The sequence below is a fragment of the Prionailurus viverrinus genome, chromosome B2, assembly GCF_022837055.1.
Source record: "Prionailurus viverrinus isolate Anna chromosome B2, UM_Priviv_1.0, whole genome shotgun sequence".
NCBI classification, from domain to species: Eukaryota; Metazoa; Chordata; class Mammalia; order Carnivora; family Felidae; genus Prionailurus; species Prionailurus viverrinus.
This window is the reverse complement of record NC_062565.1, coordinates 92,283,664-92,307,073: the sequence shown is the minus strand read 5'-3', so window position 1 is coordinate 92,307,073 and position 23,410 is coordinate 92,283,664. Positions and strand designations below refer to the sequence as shown.

Below are 23,410 nucleotides of genomic sequence, written 5' to 3'. Positions count from 1 at the left end.
TAATTTTTTTAACTTTTATTTATTTTTGAGAGACAGAGCATGAATGAGGGAGGAGCAGAGAGAAAGAGAGAATCAAAAGCAGGCTCCAGGCTCTGAGCTGTCAGCACAGAGCCCAATGCAGGGCTTGAACCCACAAACTGTGAGATCATGACCTGAGCCAAAGTCGGACAGTTAACCGACTGAGCTAGCCAGGCGCTCCCCGCTTTTCTTAATTATTAACAGGCTGCTAAGAATTAAAGACAAAAATTTGAAGAATACCTCTAACATAGAAGATAGGAATCCAAAGAAACCAACAAAAAATGCAACTTGGATGAAACAGGTCTTTTCAGAAAGAAGGGAATGTAATAGGATTGCTATTGATGTTTTCAGAGATATGAGAAGATATTGCAGCCATAAAACAAGAAATCATAAAAATTAAAATAATTTAATGTCAAGAGAAGTCATCAGAGTGAACAGAGAAAGTAAAGGAAATCCTCAAAGTAATGATTCAGAAAGTTTTCCCCAAACCAAAGGACAACAGTACCTAAATAGAAAAAATTAGCAAAAGCCCAGCATGATGGATAAAGGTAGATCCATGCCTATCACTGGAATATTTTGAGACACTAGGGACAAAGAGATCAAAGAAACCTAAGAGAAAACTTAAAAAATCACAAAGCATCAAGGATCTCAATGATTTCAGGTTTTTCTACAAATAGACTAGAAGTAAGGAAGCAATGAAAAGACACCTTGAAATTCATCTAGGTATAAATTATTTTCAACTTAGAACTCTATACCCAGCAAAATGTATAATTACTAATGAAAGTAGAATAAAAGCATTCAGACATAATCAGAGATACAGAAATATCTCATAAAATGGAACTGTCCTGGACCTCTTCTCTAGAAGCCACCATAATTAGTGATACATGTAGAAGAGAGGAGATATATATTAGAGGCAACAGGAGATTCAACATGATTGAGAATAAGATCCTCAGCAGGCAGAAGAAGAGAGGAGTCTCATACAGAGGGCCAAACATCAGTCCACATTGGGACAGTGTGACTCAAATTATAGATACATTCAGGATTGTCATGACCAAAATCTTCACTGCCACTGTACCATCTTTTAAGCCTGAAAACATAATTCTCAGGTGATCCTAGTTCATATTGTTATTCACACTTTGCTTTCATTGATCAGACACTGATGATGTTTTTGCTGTACATGCGTGCTCTATTTCCTGAAACAGCTGGGTACTCTCGTCTATGAAAGTACTCTGCTTAAATTTACATTTCAGAGTTGGAGGTGGAGACAAGGAGCCTAGTCACAGAATATATAGAACAGACTATTCCTGGTGATCAATTTTTGGTGTACACAACAACTAGATGCCATAATTCTGTTGTATACAATTTGTTGTATGTATATTTCAAAATAAACAAATATTAAAAGGTAACATTTTGCTAAAATACTTTTAAATCATTAGTGTTTAGGATATATACTCATTCAATAATAACAAGGAACATGTATTAAAAATGTAATTGAGTTGTAAAATATTAGAAACATTTTAACTCATAAAATATCCTTATCCAATTTACATATTTGTAAGATAAAATATATCAGCTTGGTGTTCTCATAGTGGTTAGGGCTGTTCATCTGTAAATATGTGAATTCTCCTTGGGATTTGGTATTCTCAGAGTTGTTAGGGTTATATAGCCTCAATATAGATAGATAGATGATAGATAGATAGATAGATAGATGATAGATTAGATAGATAGATAGATAGATGATAGATCATTGGTGTTTTAATCTGGTTAGGGTTATTTAGTTATGGCATATGTGAATCCATACCGCTAGTGTTTCATAGTGGCTGGAGTTACTTATGATATATGTACCTCCATTGATTACCTGAAGTTGTCAGGTTATGTTGTTGATTGTAATAGGTGTTCTCTTCCTGTCCTTACAATTTAAGTACTAGGCTAGAGAAAAATGCTTACTCCAATATACTACCTTCCCAGAGAGAAGACACATTTTTTCACTGGTTGAAATTATTTTTAAAGTAACCAAGATTTTATTAAGATTAAGAATAGTATCTCATAGATGCATAAGTACCTATTAAGTAGGGAAATATCTGTTTGGCAATAGTGTAGAAACCTTTTAGGAAATGGATAAAAATTCAATATTATACACTGTTTATATATCCTAAATTACCATTAGAGTTAAAATACAGAAGGTGTTTTTACACTTTTAAAAATGTTTTAATACTTGAATAAAATGACTGCCACATTTTATGAAAAATTGAAATCATTATTTCCTGACTTCTTAAAAATAATTAAAGTTGTAATTTCCTGTCTATTATTAAGTTAGTTTAATACAATGAAGAATTAAAATTAAAAACTGATTTAAAATTTGATTAGAATCTAATCAATAAAAAACTTAATATTATCCAAAATCTGAACATTTTTATGAGATATGTTGAGGCTATTTACCATGTAAAAAAATAATGCTGAGATGTTTAGGAGTGGCTTGTGTACCTCTCCAAAATTAAATTTGGTAACAAAATCATCATGGAAATATGAATTTTAATTTAAAATAACTGATACTAGAAATTTTCAAAATACTTGTTCATTTAAGTTTTAATTTAATTAGATATCAGCAATTTGATTATGCAACTTCTCTGAGTTTAAAAAAATACAGAGGCTTTTCTTTTTTCTTTTTTTTTGGTCACTTCTAATTTAAATGGTTGCCTTTTTTGCTTTAAAACAAAGTTCTGTCAGGATGTTAACATCTAAACCACATCATTACTAATTTGTTGGTATTGAGCCTATCTCCTCCTCTCCTTTTGCTGAATTATCAATGCACAAGGAATTCTTAAGTTGGACATGGGTTAAACTTCAAATATACTATCAGTAAACATTACACAGTCTTACACAACCCTATGAATATAGTCAATATCTCCTCGTGGAAGAAGTAAGATCATGACTGCTGCTTCTAGAACTGCTATTTTTCTCATTTAAACTGCCATAAACCTAGAGATTACATTACAGCCCAGTCCAGATTTTTCTACATCTGTGTAGTTCATCACTGAGCCTTTCTCTTCTTTTCTCCAGGTGGTTGGGAAGTGGCCATCCTTGATGGTCTAGAAGGTTTCAGGAATCCCTGAATTCCCTGAATGCAATGAACATATTGTGCATTCATTTACACATACAAGAGAAAAATGAAAGTCAAAGCTGAAAGTAAAATGGACATAATTTTAATGTTTTTTTTTTAATTTTGTGCATTGGATTCAAACAGCAAACTGTGTGCACTCAACTGTTATCACAATGTTGTCAAGAGGTCTGTGTCTTTTACCATTTTACACACAATTGTTCATTACAGTATGTTAGCCTCGTGGAAACCAGGGGTGTGGCATGGTAAGCAGTGGTGGTAGTGCACCTAGCTTTTATATTATCTAACTTGAAAATATTTCTCTTCTATGATTCCTTTTTTTCTTGATAAAAATAGTTTTCACCAAACGTTGGTGGTGCACACGCACTACCATTCATGCTTGGCATCACACCCCTGACAGGAACACATGTTCTTATTTTGTTGATAAAAAGTATTACAAAAATTTCCATACAAAAACTATTTTCATAGAAATCTTGCATTTCCACAAATAAACCTGAACATTTTTTTGAAAAAAACTGCTCAAGAATTTTGTTCATTTAACATTGTGACTGTATTGATAAATGCAGTCCACTTCGAAGTTCTCCACACATACTTTTCTATAGATGAACAGTCCCCTTTCTCCTTTCACTGAGATCTGCCCAGGCTCCATCAAGTTCATTTAGAGCGGGAACGAGGGTTTAGATGAACATATCTGAATGTTAGAATGAAAGCTTCAGTCTTCCACATAACCATCAATACTCAGCCCTCTTTTACGACTTAAGACAAAGATTGCAGAACATCATCCTTTTTCATTCAGAATCTCTGAACCAACTGTTGCCCTTTTATTCGGGGGATGGGATTGGGGAAAGGATATAAGGGGGTAGGCTAAGGATCTGGTAGAGTTGTATGCTAAATCTCCTGCTTTAGTAAATTTAAGAAAAACATTATTGCCTTGGTAATTGACATTTCTATCTCAATCAGTGACACAGACTGTCAAAAGAAAGAAAGAAAGAAAGAAAAACACTGATGAATATCTGCTTTATATTCCACTTGCCATGAAATTCAGATTTGTTTTGCATTACATTTTTTTTCACATCCTATAAAAACACATATCGTCTATTCAGATGATATTATACTGAGTAGCTGGGGGCTAGTAACATCATCACCTCTATTACCTGGGTGTCAGAAGACTGTACTGTTTCTTGTATCACTACAGTTTTTGCTGATTCCAAGTATTTTTATTCTTTAATGATTTTTTTTTTTTTACTGGTTACCCTTGGGACATCGATTTTCCACCTCCTGGCAACAGTTGGACTTCAAAAGGAACCTGTAATTTCCTACTGGACTGCATTTGAAACCAGCCACAAAATGCGCATGTCACATTCACTCAGAAGAAGGGAGGAACCCATGATAAACAGTGTAACCCAGTGTAACTTGGTTGATCCGTGATGCTTGCAAATCAAGTCTGATCATTGCAACTGCTTAGATCACAGAGTCTCTAGTTCATAGACACAGCGGCATGAGGTAACTCATTTTATTTTGCACAGGTTGCATATTTCCACAGGAAACATTCTCGCTAAATTGTTTGGAAAAAAAGACGACAGTTTGTGCTTGGGTGTTTGGCCTCCCAGCTTTATGCCATGGTTTCTTTACCTGGCAACCTTCTGTCGTTAAATGTGTGCATGTTGATAACTTCTTCTGTTTTCACAATAACTGGGGCCTGTGGCTTGTGTTTTAACCGTCGCTGGCACTTCAGGGACATCCTCAGTTCTTCCACCATAGCGCTACAGAAGGACCTCTAGGAACAACACAGAGAATGAAATATTACAAAACAGATACACTGCAACTGCCCAGAAATAATATTAAACTCATTTTCAACAGACTTGTCAACATAAAAGCCTTGAAGGTTTGAAATATTTCATTAAGAAGATTATAACAGTTGTTGCACTTTTAATAAACAACTCATGATATTTCAAATATTTTTATCAAAGTGGGCTAGTTTAAAGAAAATCTCCACCCGACAGTGAAATTAACTGCCAACAAGGAATGCACATAGTATGTATATGTTGAATAAGATTTTCAGATGTAAAATTTATTAACATCATGAAATATAAATCTACCTTAAAATTTAAATACAAACACATATACACAAATCAGTAACCAGAAATCCATTCTTGATTTTTTAACAAATAGAAGAAATGTACTACTTTTAAATCACAACATGAAATATGAAAATTTTCTTTAAACATGGATTCTACATTGTGCATCTCAAAACAGAACAAAAATAGTACTCACACATTTAGACATAAAAACATGGAAAATAATTTCTGGTATTCATCATATCTTGGTGTGATTATGCCTATAAAGCTATCGATGATGATTACAAACAGATATGATTTAATCATGAAATGACAAACTGTAGCACGTTAAAAATACATGAATATTAATTTTTTTGTCAACATAGGCTTCATGACTGAAAGCTGGCAAATAAGTTATTCCATGAAGAAAAAATGACCCTATAAATATTATTTTAATTCCCATTTCATTGGCAATAGATTTTGTTAGAAATTCTGTATATCTGGGGCTCATTATTACACATTCCTCACAATTCCTATTACAGAGTCGTATATGTGAAACAAAATTTTGTTAGTCTCCTTCCCCAGTTAATTGAGATACACATGTATTAGTTACATATGAATCAGATTCATGGACAAGTTTCATATCGTAGTTGGAATTCAGATGGGCTGAGGCTTAGGCTCTTTCTGTGCAAACACTAAAAGTACGAACAACAACCAAAAATGTGGACAAATATGAAAAGTTTATACAATTCCTAACAGTGATATGAAAACAGTGAAATAAACCTAATCAAGTTTGCGTATGAAGACATTTTTTCCTTTAGATGTTGCTGCTTTATCGTTTATCAGTTTAGGCTAATTCCAAAATAATACAGGATAAAATATTTAATACCATATATGTGCCTTATGTTTGTAAAAATATTTTGCATGCATAATCTTTTGTGTCATTCAAACTAATACTTTGAATTAAAGTAGGCATCTATGTGACAGAAAACTGATTCAGAGAAAAGGCAAATAAATCACTTTCTGTGGCTCATACCCGAGACTACAGCAATATATCCTGATACCCAATTTTGTGATTTTTGACCCTGCCTTAGTATCTTTTGTCCATTATTGGCTATATCTTCATTTCTCTTCTATGGGTTCCTGAGCAGTTTCCTTATTGGTATTCCCAACTCTAATGTCTAGGCTACCCTTCTCCAAAGGCTCACAAATAACAGAAAAATCTATTTTTAAACCAGTTATTAATAGCATTTCCTTGTCCAACAAACAGATAAAATCCAAATGTCCTGTTTTTTCCCCATCATGACTTCTATGATTCAGCTTTCCTCCTTCCTCCTCAATTTCCCCTCTCCATTTCTTTTTTCTCTACATATACCCTTCTCTGCTTGGACCTCCAGGATTTTTTTCTCCTTCACTTCTTGCTCTAGTGCCCTGCAGAATTCTTTCACCCTTCATATCAATCCAACTTTATCCCTTGTCTCAGGACATGACTCATATTTTCAGTTATTCAGAAATCACTTTCCAAATGACCAGAATCGTTATTTCATTCAATGTGGTTTTGTCCCTCTAGCATTTTGCACTCATTGTCATGTTTTTCTATCTGGCCTCACTGTCTTCTGTGTATCCTTCTCACTAAATTGTAAAGAGCAGAAATCAAATTCTCATGGCAATGAATGAGCACACATGTATTCTTTAAATGTTGACTGAATTTTAACAACAGCTACACATGACCCTAATATTTGAATTCTAATTTAACAGTGCGTTTAATTCATTTGCTTAAAAGTTTTTTCAGAAGCTTAGTAAAATGCATGTCTATGAGTTATCTGATTAATCAGGTAAAACTTTGGCATTTGTTTAATAACATTAAATTAGTAAAAATATTAATTTATTAGTACTTGTAATGGGTGATGATTAAATGCTACACATGGATTTCCCATTAACTACAGTTACTGCCATGCATTATTTATAATGTGTTAAATTATACAGTTCAGAAGTTCATGAATTATATTTCTATTAAAGGATTTATATGACACTGACAGCCAGTAGATGGACACAGTGTTTCTCATTGCTTAATACCTACTATTAGATGTACTTATTAAGAACATGATGATAATGATGATGAAGATGGTGATGATGACAACACTGTAGAAATGGAAAAATCTGACTCCAAAAGGGGGAAGAATACATAGTCTTGAGGTAACTTAGTCTTGGCTCTCTGTTGAAACATTTAACAGAAGAATTGATTAGATAATAAAACAAGGTCAGAACTCGATGCCATTGACACTTTAAAATGTTATAGGATGTGAAAAATGTTGAATTGTCTGAAATAAGCCTTCATTTAAAATGAATAAATTTTGCAATGCTAAATAAAACCCTCTTCTTGGCAAACTCGGTTTTTAGACATTTTGAATATATTAGTTCAAATAAGCTAATTATTATTTTTTGTCCATACTAAAAGAGTGTCCTAAACAGCTGATTTCCTTTGGGAAAAAAATTTTATAAATAGACACACACATTCAACTGTGAAATGACTCAATTTTATTTCTACTAAGTGAAAGAGTAAGGTATATTTAGTACCCTATACTTAACTTCAGACTACAAATAAAGGCATATGAAACTCTTTTAAGTAATTTTATATAACATTTATATTGTTGAATAATATAAAATGCAGGTTAAAAAAGTCTGCACCAATCAAAAACCACAATACCATCACCTTTTACAAGTTAAAATTATCTTAAATAAATTATATTTACAAATTTAGAAGTTCTGAAAAATATAAGCATGTGACCCCGCCATTACTATTTTAGGCTTTATCTAGTCTACAAAACTATTAGAAAGTGAACATTTTAATCAAGCAGCCTTTAATCAACCAACCAATAGCTTGCTTTTATTTAATGTCAAATTACTACTTTTACTATTTTTTTCTTGGAATGAGTGGTATTTTACCAGTTCTCTTGATCTACTAGTGTATGTTTACCTAGAAAATAGTTTTATTTTAGGTTATTAATAAAGTCACCGTGAAACCATGGGTTCTCTTCTTGTAGAATATTTCTAATCCTTCACAAAACTATGAAAATTTAGATCTCAGGAAGAGTTTAGAATCTACATGGAAAATTGAAAGAATGTAATGATATCATAAAGCACTGTTCATTTGTGGTACTAGGACAAAAACATATTTTCTACTTTTTTTTAAAGCTTTAGAATGCAAATTCCATATTGTAATCTGTGTTAAAATCTAAAGTTGAAACTTCAGAAATGATGGTGAATTATAGTTGTTTCCCTGTGCCGTGTTGCCAAAAAATTACTGTCTAACTTTTAAATAAAGTTCTAATGTCATTCAAGAGACAATCTGTCTTTCCTACTTCATATAATAATTGGAACTTTAAAAATGCCTTTTTATTGAAATATTAAATAAGGTTTTGAAAAACCCAAGTGCATGTAACAGGAGTTTCTTGGATTATAATAAAGAGGAAGAAAAAGGGGGTGGGGAGGAGGAGAGGAGAAAGGAGAGGCAGAATAAAGAATAAAAGAAAAAGAGAGCAATAGAGAGGGGAGGAAGGAAGTAGAGAGGGAGGGAAGACAAAGAGGGAGGAGGGTGAGAGGAAGAGAAAGAAAACTATGTTGCTTTTCAAATCACTTCTTAGGAATGGAAAACCACAAATTGTGTCATTAAATAAGGTAACTTTCTTAGGGTGAAAACAACAACAAAAATGTTTCTCCACATTAATATAACAGACTACAAAAAGAAAAAAGAAAGGCACAAGGATACTAACCATTATTAAAAACCTCTTTTAGTAAGTTTCAAAAGTTTACTAAACAGTGTCTGGATGGTAGGGTGGCACTAACCAAATAGAAGATTCCTGAAAATGAAAATTTAAATCTTTGAGCTGTTAGCATGTATAATTGCATTTAACTTAGTAAAACTCATTATAAAATTCACTATATTTAATGAGGCAACCTGTATTTACACATCTCTAATTCTATAAAGGATGAAGGTCTGGAAACTTTAAAAGTATAAATGTGGCTATATTTACATTGTTTTTAAATAAAACTGTATTTTTATTTGGAGTATATAATAAGACAACATAAAAAGTCCACAGAAAAAATGTTCCACGAATATCATTATTGGTGTATAGAATAATTTATTCTGAATAGCTTAACTTTCTAATTTACAGATATGTTCATATGATCACATGATGTGACAGCACTTGGCAAAACACATATTTTTTTTTAATATTAGAAATCTAGTTGTAAATATGTTCACACTGGACACTGGCATAAACTCCACTTTTAAGTTAAGACCTTTATATCTATCAATGTCTTTTTTAAAAACAGCAACTGATGAAAAATAACCAATTTGAATTTTTAAACTTTGAAGCTTGTCACTTTCAACTTGAAAATATGTTGTCATTTATCACCCAGAGGAGAAATAATCATAAAATATTATACAGTACGATCAAGTCTGTATTTAGCATTTATTTTTTAAGGAGGAAACTATTTTACGTGTCTTGCTGTCTATTATTTGATAGTATAAATGATACTCTAATATTCATTCAGAATAATTTGCAACCATTTTTGCATACTTGAAATTTCCTACTTGAAATTCCATCAAAAATATTCAAGCTACTTCTATCAGATTTGTAGCTCAATATTCTAATATATACTAGCTTATATCAACTAATCTGCCTTTTCTAATGTTGTATTTAATTTTCAGAGAGTGTGAGTGGGGGAGGGGCACAGAGAGAGAGGGGGACAAAGGATCCCAAGAGGGTGGTTGTGCTGACAGCACAGAGCTCAACATGGGGCTCCAACTCGAGAACCATGAGATCATGACCTGAGCCAAAGTTGGAAGCTCAACCAGCTGAACCACATAGGTGTTCCTAAATTGTTTTGTTTTGTGCTTGTCCTTTAAATTGATTGTAATCTGGGGACACCTGGGTGGCTCAATCGGGTGAGTGTCCAACTTCGGCTCAGGTCATGATCTCACAGTTCCTGAATTTGAGTCCTGAGTTTGAGCCCCACGTTGGGCTCTGCTCTGACAGCTCAGGGCCTGGAGCTGCTTCAGATTCTGTGTCTCCCTCTCTCTCTCTGTCCCTTCCCCACTTGTGCACCTGTGTGCTCACTCGCTCTCTCTCTCTCTCTCTCTCTCTCTCAGAAATAATAAATGAATTAACTTAATAAAATAAAATAAAATAAAATAAAATAAAATAAAATAAAATAAAAGGTTTGTCATCTGGTCATGGATAACCAGTCTGTTCTCAGACACTTTTCTAATTAATTTTTGATGCTGTGGGCCATTTGACCATGAAGTCCAAATCACACATAGTGAAGACAAACCCAAACAGTCACTGATCCCTGCATACAATTATCCCATATTAGATAATAGCTAATCAACTAAATAATAACTAAAATGGAATAAAAGTATAAAGAATATAAGATGCAATATTTTATATAGGCATTGCTGTATTAAATGGAGAAAATAATTGTCATTTAATATGACACATTCCTTTTGATTTATACTCTTTTAATTAACAGTATTTTTAAAATATCAAAGAGCTAATGCTGTACATCAGAAGTATAAATTGACCTAAGGCTATATGAATGTAACAGTGAAGCAATGAGAGATGGAAAGTGACTAGTTAATACACTCATGTCAAAAATATATATAGCAACTTTGATCTTGATATTCAGTTCTAGAGCAGCTATCATTTTGAAAAAAATATGTTATTTAGATAAGCTTTGCAGCTGTCAGACGGGACTTTTTACATGCAGTTTCTGTAGTGATCTTATTGCTTAATCACTTTAATTTTACAGCTAGAGAAACTCAAACTCAAGAAGTCATTATCTATCTAAGGTTATGCATGTAACTGGCATGAGAACTAAAAGAAGAATGCTGTTCTCTTGATTACCTTTCTACGAATGCTTTATTATTTTAGCTTGCTTCATTAACAGTGATTTGAATTTCAGTAGAGCCTTTTACCTGGATGCTGTTCTTAATAAATGTTAATTCTTGAATAATAAGTAATAAATCAGACAAAAAATTATGGGGCAAAAAGAAATACATTTTTTAATGAATAAAATGACAAAGCATCCTATGCTTTAGCCTGGATTATTTTACAATGATAAACTTACCCAAAGATTAAAATATTCTCAGAAACCTTGACTCTTACAGAAACAATTGCTGAATATTTTATATTGCATTTAGCAAATACAGTGACACAGAAAGATGAAGCATCATCATACATTTTTATACTTCCCCTACTTAAGCTAGAAAAATCAATAAATAAAGTCTGAAAAGCTTCAACACCACCTTGGTCAATATAACTATGAAATGCATTTTTAAGAAAAAGCAATGTTAATCATCACATTCTTGCTAGTTGTCATACTCATACAATTTTCAACAAAACATATAACATCTAAATATCTAATGCCTAATTCCAGGAAAGCTCTCTCTTTTTAAGATCCAGAAGTTAAAATGTATCAGCTTTATGAATAATAATAAATATGTTATAGCAACCGCTGCTTATTATATGCCAGACACATGAAAAAACTTCCATGTAGATTAACAATCTTAATTTTTAAAACTTTCATCTATGTTATATTCATAACTCATTTATTTGTGTATTTTAAGTGATGTATGGAAAGTTTAAATAATTTTATCCAAAGTTGAATGAAGTTGAGAAGTGACCTCAAATCTTTTTTTTTTATTCCAAAACTCACGCTTAATTGTCTAGGAAAGTGAAATAACTAGACAGTGCTTATGATCAAAGCCCACAGTCTTTTTATCTATTTTAAACTCCTACTCCACACATTTCATCAATGCAACTTCAGGAAGGAAAACTATGAGGAGAAATAGTTAAATATGCTGCCTCCACTTGTGCAATATGTTACAGCTGAAGTCGTGTGAGACGAGGCATCTTTGACTTTGGGAACCACTTGACCCTTGGGACAAAACCTCATCTGCACAATATGGATAATGACTCCTCAGGGTAACACTGTATTCAAATGAGACATTGCTCTTTAGAAACTCTAAAGTCATTTCTAAAAACAAGGTAGTGAAATTATTATCAGTCAAGCTACAATTTTAAAACATCATTTATGGGCGTAAACAGGATGGCTCATCATAAACAAATGACTTAAATATCCTTTTGCTGATTTGGAACTAGGTTGGAGAATAAAATAAAGATTGGCATCTCATTTTTAAGTATGATTTTATATTTATGTTTAAAAACATTTTTAAAAGCCATCCAGTTAATCTTTATTTAGGTCATTTATAGAAATGAAGAGATGCTCTGCTTTCAGAGAAAAGCAGTAACTTAGACAATACGTAATGAACTATTTGTCCAAAGTTTTTTTTTTTTTTTGCAACTTTTAACTTTTGAATAGCAACATGTTTTATGGCTAAATTTTATTATACTGAAAATTTACTTAGAACTTTTAACTTCTAAAATTTTAAATGTCATTGAAATTTCATGCATTAAATCAATGAAAGGCACAGATATTCTGTGTTTTGTTAATAGGCATTACTTGCAAAAGGTAAATATTGAAATCTGTACTGTTGATTTATAAGAGTGTTTGCACTCCTATATCTTATTCAATAAATGACTTCTTGTAAAAAGCATTGCTCCTGATGGAACAAAATTCTTCGGCATTCTGAAAGCAACAACCTGTTTTCATTCTTCTGGTTCCATGAAATACAGATTCAGTCAGCTTTGAAAGTGTTTCCTAATACATACTCTTTCATCTAGGATCCCTAGTCTTTTTTTTTTTTTTAAAGTTTATGTATTTTTTTTTCAACGTTTATTTATTTTTGGGACAGAGAGAGACAGAGCATGAACGGGGGAGGGGCAGAGAGAGAGGGAGACACAGGAAACAGGCTCCAGGCTCTGAGCCATCAGCCCAGAGCCCGACGCGGGGCTCGAACTCACAGACCGCGAGATCGTGACCTGGCTGAAGTCAGACGCTTAACCGACTGCGCCACCTAGGCGCCCCTAGGATCCCTAGTCTTGCAGCTTTAAACTAAACCACCCTGATTTTCTCTTTATCATTCCCCCAAATTGCATTGTTTTCATTCCTTTGGCCTTCTTCTGTGAGTTACAACTTCCTTTTACATTTGTTATTCAACTCTAGACCAAAGAGCATTGTATGTGCTCTCAAAAACATTTTTAACTTTCAGTGTCTGGAAAAAACATCATTATTTAGAGGTTATCTGGAGTATGATATACCAGCATTCTATAATACAAAGAACTGCATTGACTAAAATGTACTATATCATGGAAAACAACAATACAAAATAGTTCTTACAATGTACTTCAATCATCTTAAAGGAAAACTCAAATCAATACAAATTCAATATCTGAGCAATAATTTATATTTTTTATTTCTCAGACATTTTTAAGACATTATACTTAATAAAGAGTATTTTTGTTGCTAAGATTTTTCATGTCAGGAAACTCAAAGATTCATGTTCAAACTATTCAACAAAAACAATCTTTACAGGCAAATACATTTCAATTGCACAAGAAAGAAAATATTTCTGTATATAAATCAGAAAAAATATTAAACTATGTAAGTTATATTGCTATTCTTGTAGAAATCAAAAGAAGTCAGAATTATGTACATCTTTTAAAAGATGACATCTTAAAATATTTAAGAAATGAGTACTTTTAAACATAAATTAATTATGTCATAAAATAGTTTAATGAAAATTAAAATTATTACAATCACTTCTAATTCATGCTTACAAAACCAATATACTCTAATACATACTACCGGGCAAAACAAAATTCTGTATATTAAGTAGCTTTTTTCAGTTATACAGTAAGACTTAGAGAGAAACAGGACTTTTTTTTTTTTTTTTTTTTTTATGAAATTTATTGACAAATTGGTTTCCATACAACACCCAGTGCTCATCCCAAAAGGTGCCCTCCTCAATACCCATCACCCACCCTCCCCTCCCTCCCACCCTCCATCAACCCTCAGTTCTCGGTTTTTAACAGTCTCTTATGCTTTGGCTGTCTCCCACTCTAACCTTTTTTTTTTTTTTTTTTTCCTTCCCCTCCCCCATGGGTTCCTGGTAAGTTTCTCAGGATCCACATAAGAGAGAAACCATATGGTATCTGTCTTTCTCTGTATGGCTTATTTCACTTAGCATCACACTCTCCAGTTCCATCCACGTTGCTACAAAAGGCCATATTTCATTTTTTCTCATTGCCACGTAATATTCCATTGTGTATATAAACCACAATTTCTTTATCCATTCATCAGTTGATGGACATTTAGGCTCTTTCCATAATTTGGCTATTGTTGAGAGTGCTGCTATGAACATTGGGGTACAAGTGGCCCTATGCATCAGTACTCCTGTATCCCTTGGATAAATTCCTAGCAGTGCTATTGCTGGGTCATAGGGTAGGTCTATTTTTAATTTTCTGAGGAACCTCCACACTGCTTTCCAGAGTGGCTGCACCAATTTGCATTCCCACCAACAGTGCAAGAGGGTTCCCGGAGAAACAGGACTTTCAAACATATCCACGTAACCTGAAATGCACGGATAATTGCCTCAGATACACAACAGTTTCTTGGATTCTTACTGAGTGAAACTTAAGTAGTAATATTTTTTTAAATCAGGGAAAAGGTAAGGCAAGAAGAAATAAATTAGAAAATTCACATGTTGATTAGTTACTTTTTAGACGTAATAGAAAAAGAAAAACTTTTTCGAGGATCTTTCCAAATGGTCAAGTTATACTTTGGAAAAATCAGAAAAATAAATATTTATTTATTTAAAAGTCTGAATAAATGAAAAGCAATGTATCTTTGATGCATTAATATTTGCATCAAAATTAAAACCATGAATTATTATGAAAATTGTAATACACCATCTTGTGGTTATCTGAAAGGAATGCAATTTACAGTTTTTGAATTTTTAAAGTCTATATATTTCAGCATTTTCTTCTGTTTTCCAATTTAACTTGCCTTCATTTAAAAATGGTATTTTCTTATACTACTCTTAACTATCAAACAACTTGAAAATATAAAGTTATAGTCATCAAGACCTATTTGTTCCACTTATATTTTATAAAATATGTGCTATAAAAGACATCTTATTTTCCACTTTATATAGTAATAATAATAGCTATTAATTTTATTATCTTCATTAGAGGTAAGACTTGACATGGGAAGCTATTAGCTATTCATAATTTTTTCCATAAAGTTCATATTCAACTAGAATTGTGTCTATATTGTATCTGGCAGCCTATTTAGATAAAGAGAAGAAATTTCATTTTTTAAATACTGGAATACTATAGTCTAAAGAAAGAAGGAAGACAATGGAGAAAGAGAAGGGAAAAGAATTATGGAATTATGAATAATATATCGTTGCTTGCCTTCAATGTGAAAAATATAATTCATTGCATGTTTGGCTCTCAATAAATAATTATTGAGTAAATGAATGATTTCACAAATATTTACCTTATTTTTAAAATGTAATTAAAGGCACAATTATAAGTGTAAATAAACTGTGAACTTCTATATGTCCTCATGCATATTTCAGGATAAAATCTAGGAATATTTTATGGCTAGTGTTAATAAATTAAGTAAGGTGCTAAACAAACTGTATAATTAAATAAAATCTTTTTCTCAAGAAAGTTAAAGAAGAATTGAGCCCAAGAACCTAATTTACCACACTAAATAAAATGAGTCACTTTTAATAAACCTACAAGTATTTGTTTCATAAATATAGTTATTTTGAACTATGTAGAAACATAGTTCTTTTTTATTCTTTTTTCTTTAAATTTTTTTAACGTTTTATTTATTTTTGAGACAGGGAGAGACAGAGCATGAACAGGAGAGGGTCAGAAAGAGGGAGACACAGAATCTGAAACAGGCTCCAGGTTCTGAGCTGTCAGCACAGAGCCCGACACAGGGCTCGAACTCATGGACCAAGAGATCATGACCTGAGCTGAAGTCGGCCGCCCAACCGACTGAGCCACCCAGGTGCCCCAGTTCTTTTTATTCTTTATGATACACTTTTTAAAACAGTTCACTAGAATGAACTTCATTATTAATTTAAATACAAAGAAATAGGTAAATAAGTAGATGACAGATCAATCTACCTTATGCCAACAGGCACTATTTGGGACCTCAAAGATGCAAACCAAAGACACTAGGTCTTTGACCAAAGGAACTAAAAGTCTAATAGGGAGAGAGGCAACCACACAGAAAAAGCTACAAATGCTTAAAATAGTGTGTTAAGGGAGAATGGAGATATGCAGAAGCTTCACAGAAAAAAAAGGATATCTAGACTTAATGATGGATGTGGTTTAAATGGGCAAAACACCTTCCCAGCTTTCTCAAAGGAGGGGGAACTGTTTTTGGAATTGTGACAGTACCTGAAATCACCTAAGTATAAAAAAGTGAAATGTACATGTCATATTTTTTTCATTGAAATAGGAAATGAAAACCTAACACCATCTTGTGTAAATAACTGTGTTATGTACCCAAATCCATTATATCCTACTGATTAAGGAAAGCTTTCTGGGCAAGTTGATACTTAGTCTTGAATGCCTAACCTAAAATGACTGGTGAGAGGTTGCCAGGTAGAAAAATGGTCAAGATTTGTTCAAATGAAATGGAAGAGGATTTGAAAAAGCTGAATGACCTTGGAAAATTGAAAGTAATTTAGTCTGGCCAGAGTAAAGGTACAAATTGGAGAGAAGCAAAAAATAAAACTACAATGGTAGGGACAGATCCCGAAGTGCCTCATGTGCTAAGCTAGTGAATTTGGATTTCATTTTGGAAGCTATGTGGAGACAGGGTGTGAAAAGCATTGGGGAATATGACTAATAACGCTCATGTAATATCAACATAGATGTTTCTTTCCAACGTAATGTTTCATCTATTTCAGTCAAAAAGGGTACATTACATTCCTTTTCCTTAACTTTTTAGGTCCTACAGGTCCATAGAAATTCAGGAGACCTGGTTGATATGTGGAAAATCCAACTAAACTAGTTATTTATAATAATATTGAAGAAGGTTTTTTACAGAATTAAATCCCTAGATTCTTTGCTTTTTGTTTTTGTTTTTTGTTCTGTTTTTTAACGGAATGTTTATACATTAATTGTGCGTTAAAGACAAGGCCTAGGCAAATCATATGACTAGGATACCGAGAGACAAGAGCAATAGAACACCACATGTTTAAAGAAATTAATTCATTTGTTTTATTTTAATACTGAGATATATCTCTAATACATATAGAAGATTTGAGGTTCCAATTAGAAAACCCAAATTCCTTCTGTATTTTTAGACTCATTTTAAGCATTATCTAACCAAATAACACATTTATTGGCAAATTATAGTAAAAATGGAAATTGAGTTAATATATTTTGTCTTTGATCAGTTCTTTGGATTTGACTTTAAAACTCATTTTGACACTACAAAAAGGATCATAACATAAAAAGTGTACTTAGACTTACTTGTCAGTCACAACAAATATTTGACTTAGCTAAGTCAGCAGATATAGCCATCCTGAATATTGTGGGGGGGATTTTTCAAAATTTGAATTGGTTACTTTCCTCACGGATAAAACGAGAGTATCAAAATGGTCATTTATAAAAACATTATTTTGAAGTGTTAAATACTGTAGTTAAGTTAAAATATAGAAATGTTGTATCCAAAATTTTGATTTCAGAAGGATAATTGCAACATAAATTACCAAAGACACAGGAAAACGTTTTTGCTTTTCAAAAATAGTTTTAAAGGTGTAAGTGCTCAAAGAATATTTGCAGAATACATTTACCTTAATGTATGATATTATTTTTAATTTCATATTTTTACTCTTCATATTTACCAATAAAAATTAATAAACCTTTTGAATATGAAAGAGAACATAATATCACTGTGACACAAGGTCTAAAAACTTAAGCCCTAAAAAATGTTTTTTTTTATTAAAAACAAAAGAGGGGCCCCTGGGTGGCTCAGTCAGTTAAGCATCTGACTTCTGCTCATGATCTCATGATCTCACAGTCACGAGTTCCAGCCCCATGTTGGGTTCTGTGCTGACTGCTCAGAGCCTCAAGCCTGCTTCAGATTCTCTGTCTCCCTCTCCCTGCCCCTCCCTCGCTCACATTCTCTATCAAAAATAAATAAACATTAAAAAAATTAAAAACAGAGATGCTTACATACAAAAAGTAAATGAAATGCCAGAAGACTTAAAAATGGTAAAGCAGTATTTCATGTTTAGAGCTATAAATTTACATACAAAACGTGGCATGTACCATCTGAAAGAGAGATCTTTCTATAAATATTCTTCATATTTATAGAACTGAGGAAATTATAGCACTATAAATATATAATTTGAATGAGATTCACAAGTTTTTTTAAGAATGGAACAGAAAGACATTTGTACAAAATATTAAATGTATTAAAATCCCAAGAAAATATGCAATAGTCTCAGGTGTGTATATACATTCTTCTAAAGACTCTGGTGCAAAGGAATAAAGGATTAAAAGTAACATTAAATGGCAATAAAGGAACCACATTATTTTCACATATTAACTAATTTAGAAAATTAGCTGTTATTTTCACAATGCAAGTTAAGATTTCTTTTTTCCATTAGAAATTTATTGCACTAAAAATCTTCAAACAAAAATTTCATTCACCCTCTAACTTGAAACTGTTCTTCAGGATTGTATTTTAAAGCACTTTTTATCTGCAGAGAAGTACTTCTCTTCATATTACAATTTCTTATTTTTGCTTCCTTCATTAATTAACTATATTCCTCCATTAAACTAACCACAAAGAACTTCAAGCAGCCAAAGTCTCTTCCTTTTCAGGCTTCAGTAAAAGGAGAAATAGCCACTTGTTCTGAAGCTGGCTTCGATTTAAACATATCATGTTTAAATTAAAAAGCACAAAGCTGATCATGATTCTTTCTGTGAACCTTTGTTAGATAATGAATGGCAGAAGACAATTAGCGGTCACCGTTCTAAGAATTACCCTTGGTTGGAAAGATCAAAAATAGTTTGTTTTATTATCACAACGATTGCCTTAAATTGTAAAAAAGTGACATTTACCTTTTCCAATTGAGCGTTTTTTTTGGACTTGTATAAAAACTCTCCCACTGCCACAAAAACGGAGAGCACCAGGCCGGCTGCCAGAACAATGAAGATGCCACCAATATTTTGAACCCCCAGGGCACTGGCCTCTTTGCTCTCTTCCTCTGGACAACCATTGCCCCTCCACCACTTTTCCTTCATCATGTGCAGCTTGCCTTCCTCTTGCAGCTGAAGAATTGCTATGGTGATTTTGTCTCTGTATGGAGAACCTAAGAAGAGAGAAGATAGGTTAGCTATTGCAAGGAAACTGGGGTTTTATAATTAAAGGTTAACATGATCAGAGGAGGGCAGAACTTTTTCCAGACACTCCAAAGTAATCCAGTATTTATGTTCAACAGAAAAAAACAACTGGAAAATGACAAAGAACAGTTAAGATAAGTAACAGGATAAAGTAGTGCCTTTCTGATTTTGAACGATAGAATAAAATTTGTTTTTAAGGAAGAAAATGTCTCTTTTTAAAAGGCAGACAACTCAGCACTGGAAAATAAGTAAAGCGGAGGTAGAAACCTAAAAAAGACATTATAGAGTGCCAGGATAGTTCGCTAATATTTAGGAATCATTCCACATTGAATAAGAGCATTCATAAACCAGTAATCTCTATTTTTAGGAAAGTTGTGGGGAAAATTGTGTTTCGCATGAATAAGTGCAATAATTTAAGGCAATTATGATTAACAAGCTGTATTCAGGGATAGCTAATACTTTGCAAATCATAGGTAATCATTTCTATTTTTTTTATTTTATATGAATAAAAGAAATAAAAGGCTTATACAGGACATGGATCATTCAAAAATCATAATGACAATGCATAAGATTTTTGGACAGTTTATGTATTATTTTGTGCTTTGGAGGGAAATGTTCTTTCCAGTGTTGGCAACAGTATAAATGAAATTTAGTATTTATGGTAATGGGGGTAGATGTTAATCTGCATTAGCCATCATATCATAAGTAATAGCTTTTCTAATTGGTTGCCCAGAAGCATAGAATAATATTGAACTACAAGCATCTTTCAACACCCATCTCAAGGGATTGGTGTTACTTCTTTTTCCCACCTGGAAATAGCCTGTATCTAAAGTTTCATCTTCTTTCCTCAAACACTATACTGCACATTCCATTTTTCTGCATATACTCATTCATAAGTTTTTCTGCTTACATAAGAATACTAATCTTAGTTTGTATTCAATATTGCCTCTGATACCTTTTTTTTTTACTTAAATATACCTACAGGGACCTATACTGAAACTTTATTTTTGCTAAGAGTGATTAAAAACCTCATCAGGAAACTTTTCTGCCTCAAAAGGGATACCACTATATATCTTGCTTTTACTTGCTTAATATAACACGACCAATTCAGCCTCACTCTCTTCGCAGGAATAGTCAGGCTAAAAGCAGAAAAACAAGGGAAATCATAGGCAGTAAATAGCCTGTTGAAAAAGTTGGAGGAGTGATGATCTACCAAATCCAGCTGGTGAGTTGTTTCTTTAATGTAATCCTTAATCTTAGTCAGAAGAAATGTGTAACTATAATCCTTCTATACAACATTTCTCCAGCTTTCCTAAAAAAAGGGACATTATCCATTCCTATATTTAGAACTCAAATATTTTATTTTCACTGTACATTTAATTCTTCATGATAATAAAGGAATGTCTGCCTCTTGGCTTCTTTGCTGTGCTCTCTTCCAAATGCCACTCTGATGAAAATATTTAGTTTAAAATCAGTCCCTCACCCACTTCAGGTCTCAGTGGATGTCCCTTTCTACTTTGATCACTAACCAGACACTCAGCCTAGGTCACTTTTATTATTATTATTATTATTATTATTATTATTATTTACCTTTCAGGATGAGACTTATTTTCCTATGTAGATTATAAACTATTTGGAATAGATTATATTTACCTATGTATATCTATCTATCATCTATTTCTATCATGTATCATCTACCATAATTCTCAATATTTTCTCACATAATAGGCTCTCAACAAATATTTCATATTATGGGGAGCATAATATCTGACTGAGGCATTCCTAACATAATGTAAGAGTAAAAACCTAGTGTTTTCAGTCTCTCTGAGATGTATTTAAAAACCATAAATTAAGGCCATCTGTTTGGCTATCAAGTTCTCATTAGTTCACTGCATCTAACCTAGCACCAGCTTCAAGGTCACTTTTACGTTGAATTGCCATTCTGATTAACCATGTGTATTCTCAGCAAAATAAATGTTCGATTGAGGGGAAAAAAATCTCCTTTAAGCAGAATTGCAGTTCATTAAATATGTCTTTTAATTAGAAATATAGCATCTGAAGCAAATTTGTGCTGATAGAACTTGTGAAAATGGCCATGTATGACTAATATAAAATGTGATTTGGGGGCCCCTGGGTAGCTCAGTCGATTGAGCGTCAGACCTCGGCTCAGGTCATGATCTCATGGTTTGCGGATTAGAGCCCTGCATTGGGCGCTGTGCTGACAGCTCAGAGCCTGGAACCTGCTTCAGATTCTGTGTCTCCCTCTCTCTCTGCCCCTCCCCCTCCTTTCTCCCTCAAAAAATAAATTTTAAAAAAGTTAAATGTGGTTTCTTTTCTGGAAGCACAATTGTAAGCAAAATTTGGGGTGATAGTGACTTGAAAAGTAGACTTTCAAATATGAAAAAGTCTTGGGGCGCCTGGGTGGCGCAGTCGGTTAAGCGTCCGACTTCAGCCAGGTCACGATCTCGCGGTCCGTGAGTTCGAGCCCCGCGTCGGGCTCTGGGCTGATGGCTCAGAGCCTGGAGCCTGTTTCCGATTCTGTGTCTCCCTCTCTCTCTGCCCCTCCCCCGTTCATGCTCTGTCTCTCTCTGTCCCAAAAATAAATGTTGAAAAAAAAATTTTTAAAAAAAAGAAAAAGTCTTGATCTAGCCAAGTAATATTTTTGAGCCAGCTTATTTCTCCTCCTGAACAATACCATTTTATTGCCAACTCGCCATACCCATTAAACTGCATTAGAATGTTTATTCTAATATCTTCAAACACAATATTCTCCCCCTACTTTCTCAAAATAAGGCACAGACAAAAGCAACCCACTTTTCAAGAAATGATAGATACGCTTTGATGTCTTGCTTGGCTGTGCTTCCTATTTCTAGCACTTACTGTAAACTTGAAAATTTCTCATTGCTAGCAAATCTCCCCATACTTGTTTCCAACATAAATATAGTAACGTGTAAATAGAATTTGGGTTAAATCAAAGCTACAAAGTTAATATACCTCATTTAGAGGTCTTTAACAAGATAATATAGGGAACATAAGTGATGAAAGTAAATCCTTGCCATGTTTTACTTATCATTCTGTCACTGATTTAGTTTAAGTAATTATTTTTTAAAGAAACAATTCAGCAATAAATCATTACTTCTTTTGGTATATCATTTGGTGCTCCTTGGGAAGAATTTCTATATAGATATTAGTTGAAGTCAAGCATGGACTGAAATTTCATCTAGTTGAAAAATCTCAAGGATACGTTGAGATCAAAGAACAAAAGTATCTTTCATCCTCCTTGTGACATGAACAGCCAAGTGCTTAGCTCTAATGAAGTGAACAGCTATTAGTTAGACAGATAGAGCTTCAGTTTTGCCCAAACTCCAACCCAGCCTCAATCCAAATGCTGGCAAGGCAGGAACCATGAGAACACTGAGTGGCAACGAGAGAAGCCATTTGTGCACAGCAAGGCTGCCTCCAAGGAAGATGTGTATTTTTACAAGAGGATTTTAAGATTGATTAGAAAACTACTGAGGAAATTGTAAATATATCTATTATAATGCAAAGTATTGTACTAAAAGTCAATCCTCAAATGCTTAAGAGGACAGACAGATAGCCATAAATGAGTGAAAAAGCACTTTAGACAAAAATATCTGAAAAATTGCAACATCCCAGTGGTTAACTTTCACCTCCAGTTTTAGTAAAACTCTACGAGAATTTCAACATAGGGTTGCCAGATATTTTAGTGTGTGTGTGTGTGTGTGTGTGTGTGTGTGAGAACACATGAAACATTCTATCTAAAATTCTCTACATTAAAATGTTGGCAAATAAATCATTTTTTTGAATCACGCAGGATATGCCAAATTTCTCTTAGATCTGAATTT

The 23,410-nt window shown here is 33.1% G+C and overlaps 1 protein-coding gene across 1 annotated transcript in view; it reads right to left on the bottom strand.

Annotated features, from left to right (window-relative positions):
- Positions 1–4,662: 4,662 nt before the first annotated feature.
- GRIK2 (glutamate ionotropic receptor kainate type subunit 2) overlaps positions 4,663–23,410 on the bottom strand; it is a 652,272-nt gene continuing 633,524 nt past the window's right edge. The window contains exons 15-16 of the mRNA XM_047859025.1: positions 19,263–19,513; positions 4,663–4,913 (exon numbers count right to left, since the gene is read on the bottom strand). Coding sequence (XP_047714981.1) covers positions 4,749–4,913; positions 19,263–19,513 — 416 coding nt within the window. The 3' untranslated portion in view covers positions 4,663–4,748. The remainder of the gene's footprint in view (positions 4,914–19,262; positions 19,514–23,410) is intronic.